Source organism: Salmo salar, chromosome ssa12, assembly GCF_905237065.1.
Source record: "Salmo salar chromosome ssa12, Ssal_v3.1, whole genome shotgun sequence".
Taxonomy (NCBI): Eukaryota; Metazoa; Chordata; class Actinopteri; order Salmoniformes; family Salmonidae; genus Salmo; species Salmo salar.
Window position 1 is genome coordinate 67716174 of NC_059453.1, and position 22608 is coordinate 67738781.

A 22608-nucleotide genomic window follows, 5' to 3' on the forward strand; every position below is an offset into this window, starting at 1 on the left:
GAAAGTCAGAGAGAGAGACAGAGAGAGTGCTATGGTAATGGGGAACTGTTAGTAAGCCTTCATGCATCGTGTAGCCCTGCACACTGCTTACAACATCTATTGGTCTCCAGTCTCTGGATGAGAAGCTGCAGTTGCTATGGCGAGACTGCACGCCTCCTTGCACGAGTTGGAATGTGTGTCAGAGCCACTCGGCAGCGTGGAACACTTCCAATGTGTGTAGAGTTACTGTACTGTTCACACCACACAGAAAAAGACAACATCTCTATAGACTATACATACACAGGGCTTGTGTTGTACATCCTGCAGCCAATCACAGGATTCTCAGTCTAAGACAACTAAGGGAACCCTTTGTTTTACTACTGTTGTAGGGTGCAGTCATTCATCCATCCAACTGCAAGGTCATTGTGGTCATTATGGATTAAGCTTTGATAAAATGGGGATGTTATCCTATGATGTATTGCCATGACAGTACAGTCAGCATTGTACCGTGGTGGGCTACACAGGCAGAAGAACAGTCACTTTACCCTGGCGAACTATGACAATTTGTTGTTTCCTTGTCGATGGCGCTTGGGGACAATTGGCTACCGCTAGTAGAAAAAAAGCTAACTGCATGAGTCGTGAGGAAATTAATCAGTGACTTGCCTCAGGCAAAAAGTTACTTCTGTCTATTTAAACAAATCAGGGGAAGAGGGGACATTAGTCAGGGCTTGATCTGGTCAAGCATTGCTGCAGCCAACGCTGGGCTACTGTAGGAAACTGGGCCACTGGGATAGTCTTCTACTTCCTCTAAAGTCAGCTTGGGCTCTACAGTGGCCTCATTTTCACTGAGGAGGCTTCAAAGTTAAATGTGATGTATTCTTCTTTATACAGTTACAATCATATGCAGATCAAAAATATGTAATTTATGGTAGAAAAATCTTCTAACACTCAGAAAGGAGAAATGGTAGCATTCTGTTTACTTCAAAATACCTACCAGCTCAGCTACACACATTAACTGCACTGGCTATATCCCATGTAAGTACCTATCCAGAAACTGTACAAAAAAGACAGTAAGAGACATTATAGTGAGCATCCGGTCTCCGCCCTGCAGTCACCTGAGCCTGTTCTGTTTTCTATACGGTAACCTGGGAATAAACAGGGCCAATGTTTTTCTGTCAGGCATCCCTCTGGGACACCCTCCCACAACAGGTGCAGGGTCCTGGAACAACAGCTCTCGGTTGCTAGGTGAGCTGGGCAATGTGAGGAGCTTGCAAATCCATTTTTTTGGAAGCATTTACTACCCCTGCCCTCTCCAAGTCTCTGTTTACCAGTTTTAGGCAGGAAGAGACACACCACACACTTTAAACTACTCAAGCATGGTAAATATCAATGAGAGAAAGTGTACCATTTTGTGGCAATCCAATAGATATAAAACTGGCAATTCAAAAGCTCTGAAAGCATTATACTGTGGAGAACTTGACAAAATTGACCTATAAAATCATGTGGCACTTTGAAATACAAGCATTTCCAAAAGGAAAGTAGCTTTGTTGGATTTCTCCTTAGATTTTACCATATATTAACATGTAATGTTTTCATGAGGGACTTGAAAGGGTAACCCTCTTAAACTAATTACAACACACTAATGCCACACACACACCTCGTCTCCAACCACCATATCAAATGTCCCCAGTTGACAAGGCACTCAGATTAATAAAAAATAATTGGGTTCTGTTCTCTTCAGCAGAGGTGAGACAGAGGTGCTTATCAAACACAACAACAGCCAATGAATCACACAATAGAAAGAGTCACCAGAAGAATAGGCACACACAGAAACCTTTCAGTCTCAGCCCATAGCTGGCATCATCTCCACTGATCTTTACTTAATCTAATGTGGTGATAACAGAGACAATGATTACCATGACTAATTTATATGATCCTTAGATTAGTGTAATTGTTCAGCTGCGTCTTTTAAAACAATGGTGTGTGAATAAAAAGGGGGATTAAATGGTGGGCTGTAACTAACTCCTCCTGCTGAGACCCCTTTACAGATCTAAAATGGAAACGGGCGTTTCTGTGCTGCTAGGTAACTGAAACGCATGGTCTCCTCTCCTAAGTGAAACAGAGTGGTAGAGAGTCCTCATATGGGCAGTTTCTCCATAAGGACGTGAAGGCATACAAGAGTTAAGATAACTCAGCGCTGGGACGACAACACTACACTCTCCTGGCACTATCGACAGGGCTTACTCAACACAGCACCAACCCACCAATCAAACTGACAGTTTGTTGGAAGAATACACTTAATTTATTCAGTTACATCTAACCTGGTGTGACTACCGTGTAAAATCAGGTAGGGGTGAATCAAGGCCATGTCGAACATTTTTCTCTCTCTCATCCACTGATTCCAGTCACTAGTAGTGAAGGTGACAGAGTGGCATAATTGTGATCCCACCGTGCAAAACACATTGTAGCATGGGCCGGGTGCAGTGGTGGAAAAGTACCCAATTATCATACTTTAGTAAAACTAAAGATACCTTAATAGAAAATGACTCAAGTAAAAGTGAATGTGACCCAGTATTTACTACTTGAGTAAAAGTCTAAAAGTATTTGGTTTTAAATATACTTAAGTATCAAAAGTAAATGTAATTGCTAAAATATACTTGTATCAAAAGTAGCCAGGGGAACGCTCCAACACTCAGACATCTTTACAAACGAATCATTTGTGTTTAGTGAGTCCGCCAGATCAGCGGCAGTAGGGATGGCCAGGGATGTTCTTTTGCATGAATTGTACAATTTTCCTGTCCTGCAAATCATAAATAAATGTGACTAGTACTTTAGGGTGTCAGAGGAAAATGTATGGAGTAAAAATTACATTATTTTCTTTAGGAATGTAGTGAAGTAAAAGTTGTCAAAAACATAAATAGTACAGATACCCCAAAACACTGAAGTAGTACTTTAAAAGTATTTTTACTTAACTACTTTACGCCACTGGCCAGGTAATGAACCTGGACCAGATAAGAGGCTTACACGAAGCAACACTGATGCCTTTTATAACTAGCTAGACCAGAGGTGAGTGGACCGAGACTGTAGGAGCGTTATATGAATAACAGTATCTAATATCTCACAAAACACAATCCTATGATCTACCAAATTCAAATTCAGTTGGGGTAATATTGGAGGCTTTCCATGAGGCAGTCATACGACATGCTTTGATTTTTTAATTGATTAATACAACATCAAACACTGAAATATAAAGCTTTCAGCATTTGTGTGCTATAGGCTACTGATAGAACTAACGACAACATAAAGAAATGCGTGATTAGATCAAAGTAAAAGTCTGCAGCAGCAACAACTGTGTTGTACTGGAGCCTCCTTTCATATATGGGGAAGAGTGTGTGTAGAAATATGCTACAGCGCAGTATTCTGTAGTGAGATTGGAGCTGAGGAGATGGTGTATAAAACATGTTAAAGGTAAGAGCCAACAGTAGGTTGTTGTGAGTATTTTCAGTCCATTTGTCCTGTACCAGACTGAGTCAGCCAGGCTTAATCATTCGCTCAGTCCTTCCCAATATGAGTGAAATTGATGGCTGCTCTGCTCTGTTATTTTTTCTCGCTTTCCATCATACTGCCATCTGGCAACGCCCACGGGCCACAGCAGTTCCACACCACAGACAAGCACGCCAACACAGACACACATACATACGCGAGCGCACACACAGCAATTACCTACCCACCCACATGGCGTAGGCAATTCAGCACCCACACACACACACTCCTGGAGCAGCCAATTGACCCCCCACACCCATACACAGTGGCTCTCAGCACAGTGGGAGAGTGTCAAATTCAACAGTCAGTCATGTTGAACAACAGGAGCTGTAGATTGCATCCAGGACAACCCCATCAACCCAGCCCAGTCTTGGATAGATCTGGAGAGGAGAGGTTGACTGCTCTCTCAGAGGCTTTGTTTGAGCAAATATTAGAGCAAGCCTGAAAGTTGATGATTTATGAATCACCCCAACACAGGCGTACTGCATGTCTCGATCATATTACTACTCTGATTACCCAGCAGGTAGGCACGCCCAGTAGATGAAGTTGAAATGAGCTAGCCCGCTCAACGCGGTACAGACCCTGATCTAAGTGAGATTGATGAGGATCACTCTGCTGAGTTGACATGGCTCACACACACCATCCTCCACAGTTCAGCTCTCACACCCACAGCAGTATGGACCATGTGAAAGAGTGGTCCTCAACCTGAACCTCTGAGTGACACCCACTCACTATTAGAACAACATATTATGTTCTCCCACACAATCAGAATGTGTCCAATGGAAGTGGCAGAAACACTTCACATTGGGCTCCCGAGTGGTGCAGCGGTCTAAGGCACTGCATCTCAGTGCTAGAGGCGTCACTACAGACCCTGGTTCGATTCCAGGCTGTATCACATCCGGCCGCGATTGGGAGTCCCATAGGGCGGCACACAATTGGCCCAGCATCATCCGGGTTAGGGTTTGGCCGTCATTGTAAATAACAATGTTCTTAACTGACTTGCCTAGTTAAATAAAGGTTAAATTAAAAAATAAATACATTGATTTAGCATAATATAGAAGATACCCTTAAGTGTCTAATCCACTGAAGAGACCATAAGAGATTACCACTATAATTGACCACCATTGTAATCAGTGCAGTTGGCCCATTTAATTAGCTGCATAGACCTGGAGGGAATTCCAAAGCCAATATGATATCCTAAAATATTGGCAGCAGATCCTGAAAGGGGCATTCTATCTGTGAAATAAATTGGAGTGGAGACTGCAGGGTTAATTGAGGGTATCATATCTAGAGATGATAATAGATAGAGATCATTGCATTTCAAAATGTGGTGGTGGATACGAGTCCCTCACTGTATTTCTGCAGAGAATATCTGAAGCCAAACAAAACTAAAAACACCCTCTACCTAGCTAGCTAACCTAAACCAGAAACCAGAGCTACAAAAACGCAATGCTTGACAGTCAACATTATCATAGTGATTTGTAAAAATAAGGTTAAACAAGGTCTGGTCTTGCCAAGATTTGAACCACACAAGAGGGTATGGTTTTAAACTGTATACACTGTTTATTAAATGGAGATAACCCACTGGTCTAGTAAAAGTGACAACAATTATGTACATGTAAGTACAACCCTTTAAAAACTGAATCCATCTTTCTAGAAAGGAGCGAGAATCCAACCACATTTCATGCAACTAGAACAGCGGTTAACTTCAAAGAACATAGTATATGTCACATAGGGAGAGAGCAGGGCTTGGGTGAAATCAAATGAACTCATACAACTCCATAACCCTTTGATAAAGCAGAGGGCAAAAACTCTGGTAATCACTCATATTAGCATATTTCCATTCCCTTCTCATTCTCCCCATCCACTCTTAGTTTGTCTACTTCTCTCACCTTCAGCAGAGAGAAACCAGATCGTCTTTGATATTTTCCTGATATGCATAATATTTGGAGCAGTGTGCACATCTTTCCTTCCTAAATCTGCTTTAAGTGGAAAAAGAAGACTAAAAGCAAACCCATTTGAGATTGGGGCTGAGATGGTAATTGCTTAACATCAGAGTACCTCAGTATCTTCAAAAAATTTAACATTTTAAAAGTTCTTCCTTTGCACCAATCCTCCCAGCCCACGGTCTCTACAGCGTATTCTTTGTTACACTTTTCAATTTCAGGTATTTTTACCAGGGGGCATTGTTAAGACAGGAAGACGCACTCTCTTTCTCCCTCTCCATCTGTAGCCATACATAATTCAGCACTTCCTTCCATTATTCCTCCCAGAGATACTCTCCTGCTGACCAGTCAAATTACTATTGTTTTCCCCCTCTCAGACACACTCATCGCCGTAATGCTACAAGCTCTACAGGACCTCAGGCCAAGAGAGGCCCCAGGAAGGCAATACCAAAGATACCAGTAACTAACCCAAGATATATCGTCGGCATCATTTCCAATGGGAGCAAATTAAGCATAATGGGCAGAAAAAGCAAGGAGGTGGGCAGAGCCAAGGACGACCTAGCGAGATCCTATTGCCGTGTTTTTGCATGTTTTCATTAGGGAACGCCTTCTCTGTGAAGTGCGCAGTAACTCAATTCGCCCTTGCAATCGGAACAACGCAATTTTTTGAAACTTTGGTCAAGTTTACAAATCTTAGTGCACCCTGTTCATAGCAGATTCTAGTTTTGGGAACAGAAAACTGTATTGAGATTGAATGTTTAAATCGATACTGAAAATTTGCAGAATGTCAGCCAAGTTTCATCTAGCTCCATCTTCTCCCACCATATTTGCTTCAGATTTATATATCCTGTGAGACATCTTGTTCCTTCTTCCATCTGTGACAATACCACATTCTGGTGCACCATGGACCTGGCCTGTCTTCAAAGCACTCATATTGTAAGACCCTGATGTTAGCTCAGCAAAAACAGAACGTGTCGTTGATCCAGACTTCCTCCTACACATACTTCCTTTATACCAGTTCATAATCTTTCATTGATCCCTGCTGGATTGAGATGTATGGTATGGTTTTTACACACACACAGACTGCACTTTTCATTCTCTCCAACAGTGGGAAAGGGTAGGAAGAATGAACAGTTAACCAGCTGGCGCATGTTTAACGCAGTCCCACCTAATTGGTCTAGGGATTATTAAATCAACTAGTTCAGCTGAATGGGTTTCATCACTGTATAGGCCTTTAGCCAGGCTGTAACATGTCAGGGTCAATATACAGACCCGAGGGTAGGATGAAATGGATGAATGATGATGTATACATCCATAGAATTTCCCATGGGACATTAGATATGAAAATGAACTTTATGACCACATGGCAAGAATGATGTCGTTGCATATTGTCATTGCTGTGTCTATGACCGGAATGAGGCTATTCACTATAAATACAGGAGATGCACATACATTCAACATTTCTCAAGTGGTTTTCTATGTGAAATGTACTTTTGTTAAGTTATTTATTTGAATCCGCATTAGCTTTTGCAAAAGCAACAGCTACTCTTCCTGGGGTCCACAAAAAACATGGCAAGTACTAAAATCACTGATACACAAGGACAGTTACACAAATTCAAAACACAACAATATAACAACAAAATTATACAAACAACGTAACTAAAAAAAATGGTGTGTTACAGTGTTTCCCCTCACAGTCCCTGCCATTCCATGAGTTGTCGTGGAATCTGTTTTTAAAGGTAAATTTGCTGTTTGCTTGAGTAATTAGAGATGGAAGGGGGTTCCATGCGATCATGGCTCTGTATAAAACTGCGTTGCTATGAATTTGTTTTGGACCCCTGGTGGCATGTGTTGTGAGGTATGTAATGTGTCTGAGCTGAATGTTATTTGATTATGCAGACAATCCGTAATTTGTCACAGTAATATTTCTCATAAAAACTAGACGAGAAGCAGTTACTCTCTCGTCAAGCCTCAACCAGGAAAGACTGGCATGCATGCTGTTGATGTGAGCTCTGTATGTGCAGTTAAGGGCAAGGCGTGCTGCTCTGTATTGAACCAGCTTTGCTGCACTTGACCATATTACCAGACAGTAATCAAGATGGGACAAGAACAGGCCTGAACAACTTGTACAGTTGATTTTTGTGTTTTATGAGAAACGTACCCCATCTTCACAACAACTTTGTCAATATGACTTGACCATGATAATTGACCATCCAAGGTTATACCTAGGAGTTCAGCTTGCTCAACTTGCTCAATGGTCACACCATTTATGTACAACTCTAATTGAGGTTTAGGTCTTAGAGAATTTTTTGAACCAAATACAATGCTTTTAGTTTTAGATGTATTTAAGGACAGTTTATATCTACGAAGTGAAATTCCTTCATTTATTATGAAACATCAAATCAAGAGAGAGGTCACTCACCAGTATAGTCATTGAGGCACTCGCAGGTGTAGCCTCCCTCTCTGCTGCGACACAGGCCGTGGGCTCCGCAGGGTTTGGAGTAGCACAGGTCGATCTCTGTCTCGCAGTAGTCTCCTGTGAAGCCCGTGGGGCAGCGGCAGCGCAGCCCGGCGATGGGGTGGATGGGCCGGAACAGGATGGTGTCGGACGCCACAAAGGGTGCCAGGCTGTCGAACTTCAACACAGACACACACTTCATGTAGTTCTCACAGGGCTCTCGCAGGCAGATGTTGTCATCGAAGGGCAGCACCTGCTGGGAGGAGATGTGGGCCAGCAGGCTGCGGTTCAGGTACAGCCTCTCTTGAAGCTCCTCAGACCCAAAGAACTCTGCCCTGCCACTGGCCCCTGCTGCCCCTCTGCCCACCCTGTCGCGCCCCCGGGGGCCCCCTCCTCCCCCCCGCGGCTCCTCCCTGTGCGAGGGCACGGCAACAGACAGGCTGACGTTGAGGATGCGGGCGCTGACGTCCGTGTCGTCCTGGATGTTGAACACCACCACGTCCTCGCGGTCAGCTGACAGCACGCGGGCCACACCCTCCAGGAACTGGGCCAATAGCAGGGACAGGAAGTGCTCCTGGGAGGTGTTGGCCAATCGCAGTGTGATGCTGTTGGAGAGCATCTCGTCTGTGATGATGGTGACCTGGAGCAGACACTGGGCTGACACCGAGTGGATCCCATCTGACAGGAGAGAAAGAGGAGAGAAGCACAGTATTAATAATACAGAACCTGGATTTATATCACAAACAATACTCAGGTTTTTTTCTGAATATGTAAGGGGCTTAGGTGGTGGGAGTGGCAGGAGGCTTGGCAATCAATGCGACTGGGTTCAATCCGGGTAAGACAATTTTAGAGGCCCCCCATCTTGGCAGGGAGAGAATTTAGCAGTTTTCAAGATTGTTTCCTGCAATTCTACACATTTTGCCATGGCTAATGCAATGTTCTTATGCTCAAACATTTTGACAAAATCAACGAGGGTCCCAATTCTTCCATTCTCCGGAACGGTTTAGCTTTTATTTTGGTGATTGTTAGTTCTCAAAGATTATATTATTTAAAAAAAAAATGGAAAGTACATAGGTGTATTAGCTCTTCTATCTGGTTTATACTGAAAGCATTTTTCCATCCCCAAAATGTATAATAATAAACAATTTTTAAACTCAGTTTGGACTTAGGCGGTCCGAAAAAACAAAACCTACTCTCCTAGACTAAATCAACATTCTCTAGTAGCTACCTTTTTGCATGTATTCACAACACAGATATCCATCTCCCTGCATCCAAAGGGTTAATAAGACAAGGCTATTCAGTTGTCTGTATAATGAGCTATACACATCTGAAATGTCCTTTCCCCTTCACATACAAGGACAGCTCATCCTTCTCTAGCCTTTACTACTGTTGTTTGAAACGCCATCCTATCAATTCCTTCCCACGGCCTTGCATTACAAAATACATCTCAGCCCACAATTATCCAATACCTTATATACTTAAAACCATATTGAGTGATTCCTTTAGTACGCTGATTTGCAGAACTCATTCCAGTTACTGTAAACCACATTGACAACACAGGGGAAAACTTCTTAAAGAAAATATCATCTTGAGGACTGCACAGTGAGTGAAGTAATGAAAACAAAACCCAGACAGACTCATCATCAGAAATAACAAGAAACAAAAAGTGCAGTAATAAGTAAGCCATGTCGCTAACAAGCAGAAAAGTCCCATCAATAGGAAGCCATTCCAATTTTAAAGGATCCTCTCATCAAGAGAACTTACACAACATCAGTGCTAGCATTGAAAAAAGACATGGGCTGAACCTGAACCATATCACAACCTAGGACTTCATTAAAAATAGATGCCTTCAGGCTGCAAATGTATTCAAAGAGCAGAAATACATAATGTATTCTGTTGTTCAGAACTCCCTGATAGTAGCGGTACATGGATACAATCAACGGGGAAGCCAAGGAAAGAAATGCCATATTTCAACCTGTGTTGTGATAATTGCGTTGTTTGCTCTATAACCTGAAAGTTCATATGCCTTGACACCACAAGTACAAATCCCTATCTCCATCCATGGCTAACTTAGGAAAGGGACGATTTTAGATAGCTAGCCACCGGAGGACAACGGCGCGAGAAGGCAACAATTAAAGTTCTGTCAATGACATTTGGCTTCTGATGTAATTGGTGTGAAGCCAAATCCAAACATGCTTCCCTTTTTTTGGGGGGGTGTGCCAGGACACTTCACAGCTGAGCTTACTCAGTTTAGCTCAACGTTGATTGGCTATTATTTTATTTTAAAAATGATCAAGAGAAGCCAAATGCTCGCTGGCTTCCCTTGCATTCAATGCTACGGGCAGCAACAATGTCATACTTTTTGTGACCAGACAGCATCAGATAGATGGGCTACACACAGAGACAAAAGCGGGGCTGTTTCGTTCGCTCGTATGCTTTCTCCGGTGAGATACATTCAGCCTCTTGCGAATTGAAGGACATGTATGAAACACAGAGAAATGAAAGAAATGTTTTTCTCTTTGTCCATTTTTTGGGGAAACCTGGCTTCCATGGCATCCGTGAATAATTGCCTCTGCTCCTGACAAGTCAACATGATCCCAGTTCAGGAATCATAAGTTAGACAATCACAGCCCTCTCCAACCATCTCTTCTCACCATCTCAAATAGACTCTGTGGTTGAGGCATTTGTAAGGATTTGTAGGTATACAATACATTTATACAACGTATTCCTGGTGTTATTGATGTTCTCTGTTACAGTATCATCCCGTCTCCTGTCTCCGTCTGTCTGGATCTTTGTGAAAATCAATAGATAAAATTGTCCGAAAAAGATCTGAAACCAATCCTATTCTTGACTGTTATACATTTTATCTACAGCGTTCTGTGTTTAAGGTCACCAGAGAGAGAGAGGGTTTATTTGTAGCAGTGTTTGCTAGTCTGTTGCCTGAAGGGCAAACATAAAACATGCCTAATCAAATCAAACCTGTCGTGAAAACAAGCCCCAGCCTCTTCCTCCTCTTCCCTTTACACTGTAATCAATAGTCTCTTTGTCTGGGGGCTCTGGATGTGGGCCAGAGAACAGAACAGAACCCCTCAGCTGAGCTTTGGTGGAGGAGAGAACCCAACCAACCACACAAACAGGCAGCAACACTGTGGAAGCTACAGGATCCCAGGCTGGCACAGGGCATGTTTAAACACCCAGCGCCAAAATGAGAGAGAAAGTGGGAAAAGAGTAGAGAAGCGAGGAGCAGAGAGAAAGGAAGACTGAGCAGCATGTCTGACACTGCTTTAATCCTTCTGCTGCCAGTCAAGCCACTCCAGCACTGGGACACTACAGGCCCTGAGCAGAGTGAACAGAGCTGGAGGGAGGACTGGGAAGGGACACTTCTCTCTCAGACACACACACACACACACACACACACACACACACACACACATACATATCTGTGTTGTCTGTGCATACAGAAACAAATTGGTGAGAACATGTCAGAGGGACATTAAAAATGGAAAACAGTCAGATGCTTTGGGAAAGAGGGGCAAAGTGGTGGCAAGGAGATTCAATTTAACATTTAATCTGGGGAGATGAAAGTAGTGCCTCGGTGCCTTTTCCACACAGGCTTAGCTGTGTACATTGGCATGCCTTGTATCAATCATGAAATGGTAACTGCACAGTAAAAAAGTTGTCTGAGAAAGCTTATACCACATCCTGTCCTTCAAGTCAACGTAGTGACGAGTGGCACCAGTACCATCTTCATCATGACAGCACTGAGCTCATCACAATTCAGCAAACTCATCCTTAAACATGGCAATTCACATCTTGCTTTCGTTTTTTAATCTTTGTTGACATTTGCATGCTGAATCATATGTTACATGTCAGTCAGAAGACCTTCAGCAGCTTTGATAAGTTGCATAATTGAAAAAGAATGTAATATTTTAATTACGTCACAAATTAACCTATTTAAGTATATACACAGTTGAAGTCGGAAGTTTACATACACCTCAGCCAAATACATTTAAAAACTTAGTTTTTCACAATTCCAGATATTTAATCCTAGTAAAAATTCCCTGTCTTAGTTTAGGATCACCACTTTATTTTAAGAATGTGAAATGTCAGAATAACAGAGAGAATGATGTATTTCAGCTTTTATTTCTTTCATCACATTCGCAGTGGGTCAGAAGTTTACATACACTCAAATAGTATTTGGTAGCATTGCCTTTACATTGTTTAACTTGGGTCAAATGTTTCCAGGAGCCTTCCACAAGCTTCCCACAATAAGTTGAGTGAATTTTGGCCCATTCCTCCTGACAGAGCTGGTGTAATAGAGTCAGATTTGTTGACCTCCTTGCTCGCACACCCTTGTTCAGTTCTGCCCACAAATTTTCTATAGGATTGAGGTCAGGGCTTTGTGATGGCCACTCCAATACCTTAACTTTGTTGTCCTTAAGCCATTTTGCCACAACTTTGGAAGTAGCTTGGGGTCATTGTCCATTTGGAAGACCAATTTGCAACCAAGCTTTAACTTTCTGACTGATGTCTTGAGATGTTGCTTCAATATATATCATTTTCCCTCCTCATGAAGCCATCTATTTTGTGAAGTGCACCAGTACCTCCTGCAGCAAAGCACCCCCACAGCGTGATGCTGCCACCCCCGTGCTTCACGGTTGAGATGGTGTTCTTCGGCTTGCAAGCATCTCCCGTTTTCCTACAAACATACCGATGGTCATTATGGCCAAACAGTTCTATTTTTGTGTCATCAGACCAGAGGACATTTTTCCAAAAAGTATGTTCTTTGTCCCCATGTGCAATTGCAAACCATAGTCTGGCTTTTTTATGACAGTTTTGGAGCAGTGGCTTCTTCCTTGCTGAGCGGCCTATCAGGTTATGTCGATATAGGACTCGTTTTACTTTGGATATAGATACTTCTGTACCCGTTTCCTCCAGCATCTTCACAAGGTCCTTTGCTGTTGTTCTGGGATTGATTTACACTTTTCGCACCAAAGTACGTTCATCTCTAGGAGACAGAACGCGTCTCCTTCCTGAGCGGTATGGCGGCTGCGTGGTCCCATGGTGTTTATACTTGCGTACTATTGTTTGTACAGATGAATGTGGTACCTTCAGGTATTTGGAAATTGCTCCCAAGGATGAACCAGACTTGTGGAGGTCTACACATTTTTTGGGCTGATTTATTATGATTTTCTCATGATGTCAAGCAAAGAGGCACTGAGTTTGAAGGCAGGCCTTGAAATACAACCACAGGTACACCTCCAATTGACTCAAATTATGTCAATTAGCCTATCAGAAGCTTCTAAAGGCATGACATTTTCTGGAATTTTCCAAGCTGTTTAAAGGCACAGTCAACTTAGTGTATGTAAACGTCTGACCCACTGGAATTCTGATACAGTGAATTATAAGTGAAATAATCTGTCTGTAAACAATTGTTGGAAAAATTACTTGTGTCATGCACAAAGTAGATGTCCTAACCGACTTGCCAAAGCTATAGTTTGTTAACAAGACATTTGTGGAGTGGTTGAAAAACAAGTTTTAATGACTCTAACCTAAGTGCATGTAAACTTTCGACTTCAACTGTATGTCTAGTTACCTATAAATACTCCTTCAGAATTCCCCATGATAATATAAAGCAAGATAATAGCGTATCACTTATTTTCAAGCCTGGCATTTTAGGATTCCTTATTTCTTTGCCCATCATCACAGGCAGTCATGTAGCCACTGATCCCCAAATGGAGCAAGAGACAGAAAATAGGAAAACAAAACACATGGAATTGAGAAGCTTAAAGTTTAGGCTACGTATCAGGAGAGAAGACATTCCCTTAATTATGTTCTCTGCCATGTGGCATTCTTGGATGAAGGCTTGGGCAGAGGTCCATGACAGACAAAGAGACTTGGAAACAGTATGCGAGGAGAATCTGCTCTTTAATAGAAACCAGACCGTCCTTCAAAAAGGGGTGCCTCTGTAGAGAAGGAAGCTCTGCTTTAGGAATGGGGGTTGTTGCTGGGAAAAGGGGGTGGGGGGGAAAGAAGGGATGGTGAAGGGACAAGGTGCCAGCTCTGGAGTGTGACAGCCCTGCCAGCCCTATGGCTGACCCCCCCCCCCCAGCCTCTGTGTGCCAGGAATGCTCTCAGCAGAGAAGTGGCGCCAGGGAGAGATTAAACACACCCTGAGCCTGTATGAGCGCCAGGCCACCACTGTGTGTGTATATATATATATATATAACAAGATTAAGACAAAGCGTCATCAGTAACAGAGCCCGCCAGACTCTAAGTACAGTACAGTAAACTCTTCAGGGATCGAGCTATTCCGATAATGTTGCTGTAAAGCTAGATCCCATTTATCATTTGATTATGTCAGAGTGTGAAATCCTGTTCTAATACTGTCCCTATTCAGTTCGGATCCCAAACTATTATACATGACATACACATGACTTTATGTGATAGTTAACACACCCCCTGACCTATATCAACCCTGGGAGAAGCTCTTAATATGATAGCCTGAGGGTGGGACAATAGAGGACCTCTCCACTTTATGGGAGATGTAGGCCATACACGCCCAAAAATGCTAACCTCCACTGTTATTGTAATAGTGAGAGGTTAGCATGTCTTGGGGGTATGATATTTGCGTGTCCAACTTACTCACTCATCATTACTTATAATTCATTCAGGATTATCTGTAATCATGGTAGCATCCACATTAATGTAGAAGTGTTTAGAAACATATTCTATTCTTATTTTCAATAAAAGTGACTCCAAAATTACACAATACATTATTTAACATTAATTTCTATTGGGCACAACAGAGTGCTGGAGTACAGAGTCAAACACTACAATTGTTCACTGTCCCAATACTTTGAGTGCACTGTACATCTGTTTTAACTTCTGGTCACTGGAATATGTCATCTATAAAAAGAGACTGCGCCGCAGAAAACATCCAGTCCCAAATCTAAATCTCTAGTCATTATTTTCTACTTTTGACGCGCTTGCTACTGTAAACTTACAGTGTGTGTGGGCTTACACATACAGCAGAGAACGTTCTCAGGCTGGGGACTTTGGGAGGCAGATAGACAACTTTTATTGTCTAAAATATTAATAGAATCCTGTTTCCAACCATCCGGTAAATGTTTAATGGCACAGATTCAGCTCCCTTTGGTGCATTACTAAAGAAATGTCACCTCAACACAATGAAAAGGCTAGAAAGGATTGGATGACTTCCACCATCCACCATCATGATAAAATTACAGTTTGGCTCAGTTGAGCCTAGCCTGGGTGCCAGCCTGTTAGGCAGCAAGTAGGCAGTCACCAAACAAGCCTGGCTTCCATGACAATTCAGAAAAGGTATATTGAAAATGTGCAAAGAATTGAAATGATTTGTGGAATTTGATTGAGGTGATGCTCAACGTAGCTACAAATGTTCACAGTTTAAGTTTCCTGGGTGAAATTGAGGTACAGTAAGGGGCAGAAGCAGAGAGAGGGAGAGCTTGAGATAAATACCAGAGAAAACTGAAGAGAGAAAAAAGGGAGAGATAGGGACAAGAGGAGAGGTAGAGACTGAGAAAGAGAGATGGAGACAGAGAGGGAGACAACAGAGAAGCTCTTGAAGGAGTGTGCCCGGTCTAATTCGAGCACAGTGCTCTACGTCACCGATGCCCAAAAAATGCCAGCCGAGTCACAGTGGATCAGGATCATGTGGGCAGTCACCACAACACTGAGGACAGAGATGTCCCCTATAGCGCGTCCATCCCTCCGCCCTATCCATTTCTTTCTAAAAAACCCAGACACATTGGGATAAATGTGTACATTATATGACAGTCCAAAGATGGAGATAAGACAGCAACTGTTGTTAGTCTCCAGCTACTGTAGAGGTCATACGCTTAGCATAAAAGATTACATCAGTACCATTAATCATCATTGCTATAAATCTTATATTAATAGCACCTTTTAACCTGGTCTCAAAGCAGTTATACATCACACTGCTGTCATTACATACAGTAGGAATGTGCGAGTGTAAGCCAGGCATTACATCGCATGTGCTGATCTAGGGCAGAGTGAAGCTGTGTCAAGCAGCAGATGTGTGTTCCAGTAGAGACGAGTGCCATGGCAGAGCAGAAGGTACCTCAGGGTTAGTGGGTAATGAGGTTGAGCAGAACCACAGCCCATAATCTTAGTTATTTCAACACCAACAGATAGAGTATGTGCAGCACGTTCAGTGCCAACTGACTACATCAAAGCCACGGTCCCATTTCCAAGTTCAATAGAGAGCAAGGTCATAAATTAGTAATCTGCTCTGAGATAAAAAAGGCTACATATCTTCGCACCCTCTAAAATCGCAATCGCCAAGCTGTTCAAGAAACTATTGCATTTCTGTTACGGCTGCTAGTTTATATCAACGTAGGAACATCAAAATTCCCCGATGGAACTTGTTATTGTACAGTTTGAATAAGGGGCGCGCCGTGTGAACTCTTGCACAGATCGTCATTTCAGAGGCAATTTGTGTAACCCTCATTTCTGACACTTCGTGTTTACCAAGTGCTGACCAACCATTAAACAACGAAGTCTGAATTATCTTGACAACAAACCAGACTGTGTGTGACCTTGGGATCACACAGTTCCATTGGGGGCGACACCTGGATCTACACAGTTCAATCTAATTAATATGAAGTGGGTAGGGCTGGCACAACTAATGTATAACTGTGTAACTGACATTTATGGATAATATGTTTTTATTTTTTTGGAACAAACAGCTATTGAAGATGGGACAGCCGGGCATTCGTGTGGCAATTTGACATCACCCCCATGCTCTTAAGGAAATCATGAATGTCATGGATACATTGGAACTAGTGGATATATAGAGACTTAAATATCCTGATTTAGTGAGTTGTACATGGCGGAGGCTCAATCAAGCTAGTCGTCTTGACTTCTTTTTTTATGTCATTCTCATTGGCACCAAAAAAGATATTTTTTTAAAGTGTTGAAAAGGGATAGAAGGCAGTCGGACCATCAGATAATAATTGGCATATACATTGCTTTTACTGAATTTCCACGTGGCGAGTATATTGAACATTTAATCAAAGCCTATGGGATGATAAAAACAAATTAACTAGGACAGAGGAATTTATAACTGAATTTTCCCGACATAACATCAGTACAGCAAATCCCCCTATTGTATAGGACACTTAAAATGTGACTTTGGATGCCATGCAATTCAGTACTCATCTCTAAAACAAAAGCAATTTCAGTCAAGAGTCCATACCAACAAAGGAAATAGGTCTAACAGAACAGATAGATAGCAATAAAAATTGTACCATATAAGCTCAGAATAAGTTAGAGGAAAAACAAATAGAAATGGAGGAACTTATTCAAGAAAGATCAAGTGTAATATATTAGAAAAATAAAGCAAACTGGATGGAATATTGGGAAAAATGCACCAAAATATTTTTTAATCCTCAACATGACAGAGTCACCCATGATTCATCAAATTATAGTTTGAAAGAGGAAGCAAAGTACTTTAAGCATATGTTTTTGTTTCAGTCTCCTCCATCTCCTCTAACCAAAGCTAATTGTATGGATTTCTTTTCAATTAATAATGTAAAATGATCAGCCGTACAGAAAGACTCATGTGAAGGCGAAATTACAGAGGAGGAACTTCTTGATGCAATTAAAGCACGGGACAATGCCAGGGCTGGGGATAGCATATCAGTTGAGGTATACCAAACATTCTCTTATATACTCAGAGGACCGTTATTAGCATGTTTTAACCACTCCTATGTAAATAGTAGATTGTCAGACACTCAACAAGGAGACCTGATTTAATTATTTCTGAAACAGGATACAAGTGGGAAATATAAAGACCCAGTCCATTAAAAACATTGGAGGCCCATTACACTTCAAAACACTAGCAAAATGTATAGCGCGATGAATTCAAAATGTATTGTCAGACATTATCCATTCTAAATCAGAAATACTTTTTACATGGACGATTCATTGGAGATATAAGTCAAGTACTGGAAACAATAGAACACTATGAAAAATCTGGGAAACCAGGACTGTTATTCATAGCGGACTTTGAAAAGGCTTTTGATAAAGTACAACTGGAGTTTATACATAACTGCCTGGAACATTTCAATTTTGGAGAATGTCTTATAAAATGGGTTAAAATCATGTATAGTAACCCTAGGTGTAAAATAGTAAATAATGGCTACTTCTCAGAAAGTTGTAAACTGTTAAGAGGAGTAAAACAAGGTTGCCCACTATCAGCATATCTATTTATTATGGCCATCGAAATGTTAGCCATTAAAATCAGATCCAACAATAATATCAAGGGATTAGAAATCCAGGGTTTAAAAACAAAGGTGTCATTGTACACTGATGATTCATGTTCCCTTTTAAATCCTCAACTTCGATCCCTTCACAGCCTCATAGAGGATCTAGACATTTTTCTAACCACTCTGGATTACAACAAAATTAAGTGTACTATTACGTATTAAATCACAAAAAATACAACTTTTACATCACCGTGTAGTTTACCAATAAAATGTTCTGATGGTGATGTGGATATACTCGGTATACATATCCCAAAAGAAAGAAATGATCTCACTCAATAACTTTTTAATAGAAAGTTAGCTAAAATAGATAAGATCTTGCTACCATGGAAAAGGTAAATACCTGTCCATTTGTGGAAAAAAGTCACCAAGATGAACTCTTTAGTCATATCCAAGTTAAATATTTGCTTATGGTCTTGCCTACACCTAGCGAACAGTTTTTTAAATTATATGAGAAAAAAATAATGAATTTTATTTGTAACGGCAAGACAGACAAAATTAAATGGGCCTATTTATATAATGAATATGAATTCGGAGGGCATAAATTATTAAATATTAAAGCATTCACCCTCTCACTAAAGACTTCAGTCATACAAAAGTAATACTTAAATCCAAACTGGTTGTGTAGCAAACTAGTATGAATGACTCACCATATGTTCAAGAATGGCCTCTTTCCCTTAATTCAGTTTACAACCTCTCACTTTAAGTTAACTGAAAAGGAAATAATCTCCCAAATATCGCTATTTTTAAAAGAAGCCAAACAATTTTGTTTGCAATTCCTATTTAATCCACCAGAATAGACAGAACAAATAATACAACAAAGTGGTTAAACTCAAATATCTTTGTAAATGATATCATAAATACAGTTGAAGTCGGAGGTTTACATACCTCAGCCAAATACATTTAAGCTCAGTTTTTCACAATTCCTGACATTTAATCAGAGTTAAAATTCCCTGTTTTAGGTCCGTTAGGATCACCACTTTATTTTAAGAATGTGAAATGTCAGAATGATAGTAGAGAAAAACTTCAGCTTTTATTTCTTTCATCACATTCTCAGTGGGTCAGAAGTTTACATACACTCAAATAGTATTTGGTAGCATTGCCTTTAAATCGTTTAACTTGGGTCAAACGTTTTGGGTAGCCTTCCACAAGCTCATCACAATAAGTTGGGTGAATTTTGGCCCATTCCTCCTGACAGAGCTGGTGTAACTGAGTCAGGTTTGTAGGCCTCCTTGCTCACACACCCTTGTTCAGTTCTGCCCACAAATGTTCTATGGGATTGAGGTCAGGGCTTTGTGATGGCCACTCCAATACCTTAACTTTGTTGTCCTTAAGCCATTTTGCCACAACTTTGGAAGTATGCTTGGGGTCATTGTCCATTTGGAAGACCCATTTGCGACCAAGCTTTAACTTCCTGACTGATGTCTTGAGATGTTGCTTCAATATATCCACATCATTTTCCTCCCTCATGATGCCATCTATTTTGTGAAGTACACCAGTCCCTCCTGCAGCAAAGCCCCCCCCCCCACAACATGATGCTGCCACCCCCGTGCTTCACGGTTGGGATGGTGTTCTTCGGCTTGCAAGCCTCCCCCTTTTTTTCTACAAACATAACAATGGTCATTATGGCCAAACAGTTCTATTTTTGTTTCATCAGATCAGAGGACATTTCTCCAAAAAGTACGATCTTTATCCCCATGTGCAGTTGCAAACCGTAGTCTGGCTTTTTTATGACGGTTTTGGAGCAGTGGCTTCTTCCTTGCTGAGCGGCCTATCAGGTTATGTCGATATAGGACTCGTTTTACTGTGGATATAGATACTTTCGTACCTCTTTCCTCCAGCATCTTCACAAGGTCCTTTGCTGTTGTTCTGGGATTGATTTGCACTTTTCGCACCAAATAACGTTAATCTCTAGGAGACAGAACGCGTCTCCTTCCTGAGCGATATGGCGGCTGCATGGTCCCATGGTGTTATACTTGCGTACTATTATTTGTACAGATGAACGTGGTTCCTTCAGGCGTTTGGAAATTGCTCCCAAGGATGAACCAGACTAGTGGAGGTCTACAATTTGTTTTTCTGAGGTCTTGGCTGATTTCATTTGATTTTCCCATGATGTCAAGCAAAAAGGCACTGAGTTTGAAGGTAGGCCTTGAAATACATCTACAGGTACACCTCCAATTGTCTCAAATGATGGCAATTAACCTATCAGAAGCTTCAAAAGGCATGACATTTTTGGGGAATTTTCCAAGCTGTTTAAAGGCACAGTCAACTTAGTGTATGTAAACTTCTGACCCACTGGAATTGTGATACAGTGAAATAATCTGTCTGTAAAGAATTGTTGGAAAAATTACTTGTGTCATGCACAAAGTAGATGTCCTAACTGACTTGCCAAAATTATAGTTTGTTAACAAAAAATGTGTGGAGTGGTTGAAAAATTTGTTTTAATGACCCCAACCTAAGTGTATGTAAACTTCCGAATTCAACTGTAGGACTGGTGGAGTTGTCACACACACAGCAAACAAAAACATATGGAAATGTCTGCTCTACCCAAAATTACAACCAACTAATTGGAACATCACCGCAAGAATGGAAAAGGAAAGTGGAAGGGGGGAAAGTAAGGAACTTGTCTGTCTGCCCTGCATTAAAGACCATAATTGGTTAAAGAAAATTGTGATACATAAAAAGAATACAAGTTTCATTTAAGGACCAAAAAATGTACAGCCGTGCCATATAGATTACAAAATAGTTGGGAAGAGATTTTTGACGTACCGATTCCATGGCACATGGTTTAGAAACTGATACGCAAAACGACGCCAGATTCAAAACTTATAATTTTTCAATTTAAATTATACAAAATTCTTGCAACCAATAGAATGTTATTTACTTTTCTCTGTATATACCAACGATGTCGCTCTTGCTGCGGGTGATTCCCTGATCCACCTCTACGCAGACGACACCATTCTGTATACATCTGGCCCTTCTTTGGACACTTAACAAACCTCCAAACGAGCTTCAATGCCATACAACACTCCTTCCATGGCCTCCAACTGCTCTTAAACGCTAGTAAAACCAAATGCATGCTTTTCAACCGTTCGCTGCCCACACCTGCCCGACCGACTAGCATCACTACTCTGGACGGTTCTGACCTAGAATATGTGGACAACTACAAATACCTAGGTGTCTGGCTAAACTGTAAACTTCCCTTCCAGACTCAAATTAAACATCTCCAATCCAAAATCAAATCTAGAATCGGCTTTCTATTTGGCAACAAAGCCTCCTTCACTTACGGCGCCAAACTTACCCTAGTAAAACTGACTATCCTACTGATCCTCGACTTCGGCGATGTCATCTACAAAATAGCTTCCAATACTCTACTCAGCAAACTGGATGCAGTCTATCACAGTGCCATCCGTTTTGTTACCAAAGCCCCTTATACCACCCACCACTGTGACCTGTATGCTCTAGTCGGCTGGCCCTCGCTATAGATTCGTCGCCAGACCCACTGGCTTCAGGTCATCTATAAGTCTATGCTAGGTAACGCTCCGCCTTATCTCAGCTCACTGGTCACGATAACAACACCAACCCGTAGCACGCTCTCCAGCATGTATATCTCACTGGTCATCCCCAAAGCCAACACCTCCTTTGGCCGCCTTTCCTTCCAGTTCTCTGCTGCCAGTGACTGGACCGAATTGCAAAAACGCTTTAGCTGGAGACTTATATTTCCCTCACTAACTTTAAACATCAGCTATCTGAGCAGCTAACCGATCGCTGCAGCTGTACATAGTCCATCTGTAAATAGCCCACCCAATCTACCTACATCATCCCCATATTGTTTTTATTAACTTTTATGCTCTTTTGCACACCAGTATCTCTACTTGAACATCATCATCTGCTCATCTATCACTCCAGTGTTAATCTGCTAAATTGTAATTACTTCGCTACTATGGCCTATTTATTGCCTTACCTCCTCACGCCATTTGCACACACTGTATATAGACTATTTTTTTCTATTGTGTTATTGACTGTACACTTGTTTATTCCATGTGTAACTCTGTGTTGTTGTTTGTGTCGCACTGCTTTGCTTTATCTTGGCCAGGTCGCAGTTGTAAATGAGAACTTGTTCTCAACTAGCTTACCTGGTTAAATTAAGGTGAAATAAAAATGTTTTTAATAAATAATTATATGGGGTATACAACCTTCCCAGTTCTGCAGATTTTGCTGTGAAGAGACAGAATCATTAGATAATTTGTTTGGTACTGTCCATATGTAGCTTGTTTTTGGTGACAGCTCCAGGAACCCTGCAGATAGCACTACTGGGTGATCTGAAAAGTCAGTCAAATCGATCAATAATAAT

General features: G+C 41.4%; 1 protein-coding gene across 5 annotated transcripts in view; it reads right to left on the reverse strand.

The window, feature by feature from the left end:
• The window catches only part of celsr2 (cadherin, EGF LAG seven-pass G-type receptor 2), an 83180-nt gene that overhangs the window by 40302 nt on the left and 20270 nt on the right, over positions 1 to 22608 (reverse strand). For all 5 annotated transcript variants that reach the window (XM_014132987.2, XM_014132986.2, XM_014132985.2 and 2 more), the window contains exon 2: positions 7891 to 8604. In XM_014132987.2, coding sequence (XP_013988462.2) covers positions 7891 to 8604 — 714 coding nt within the window. The remainder of the gene's footprint in view (positions 1 to 7890; positions 8605 to 22608) is intronic.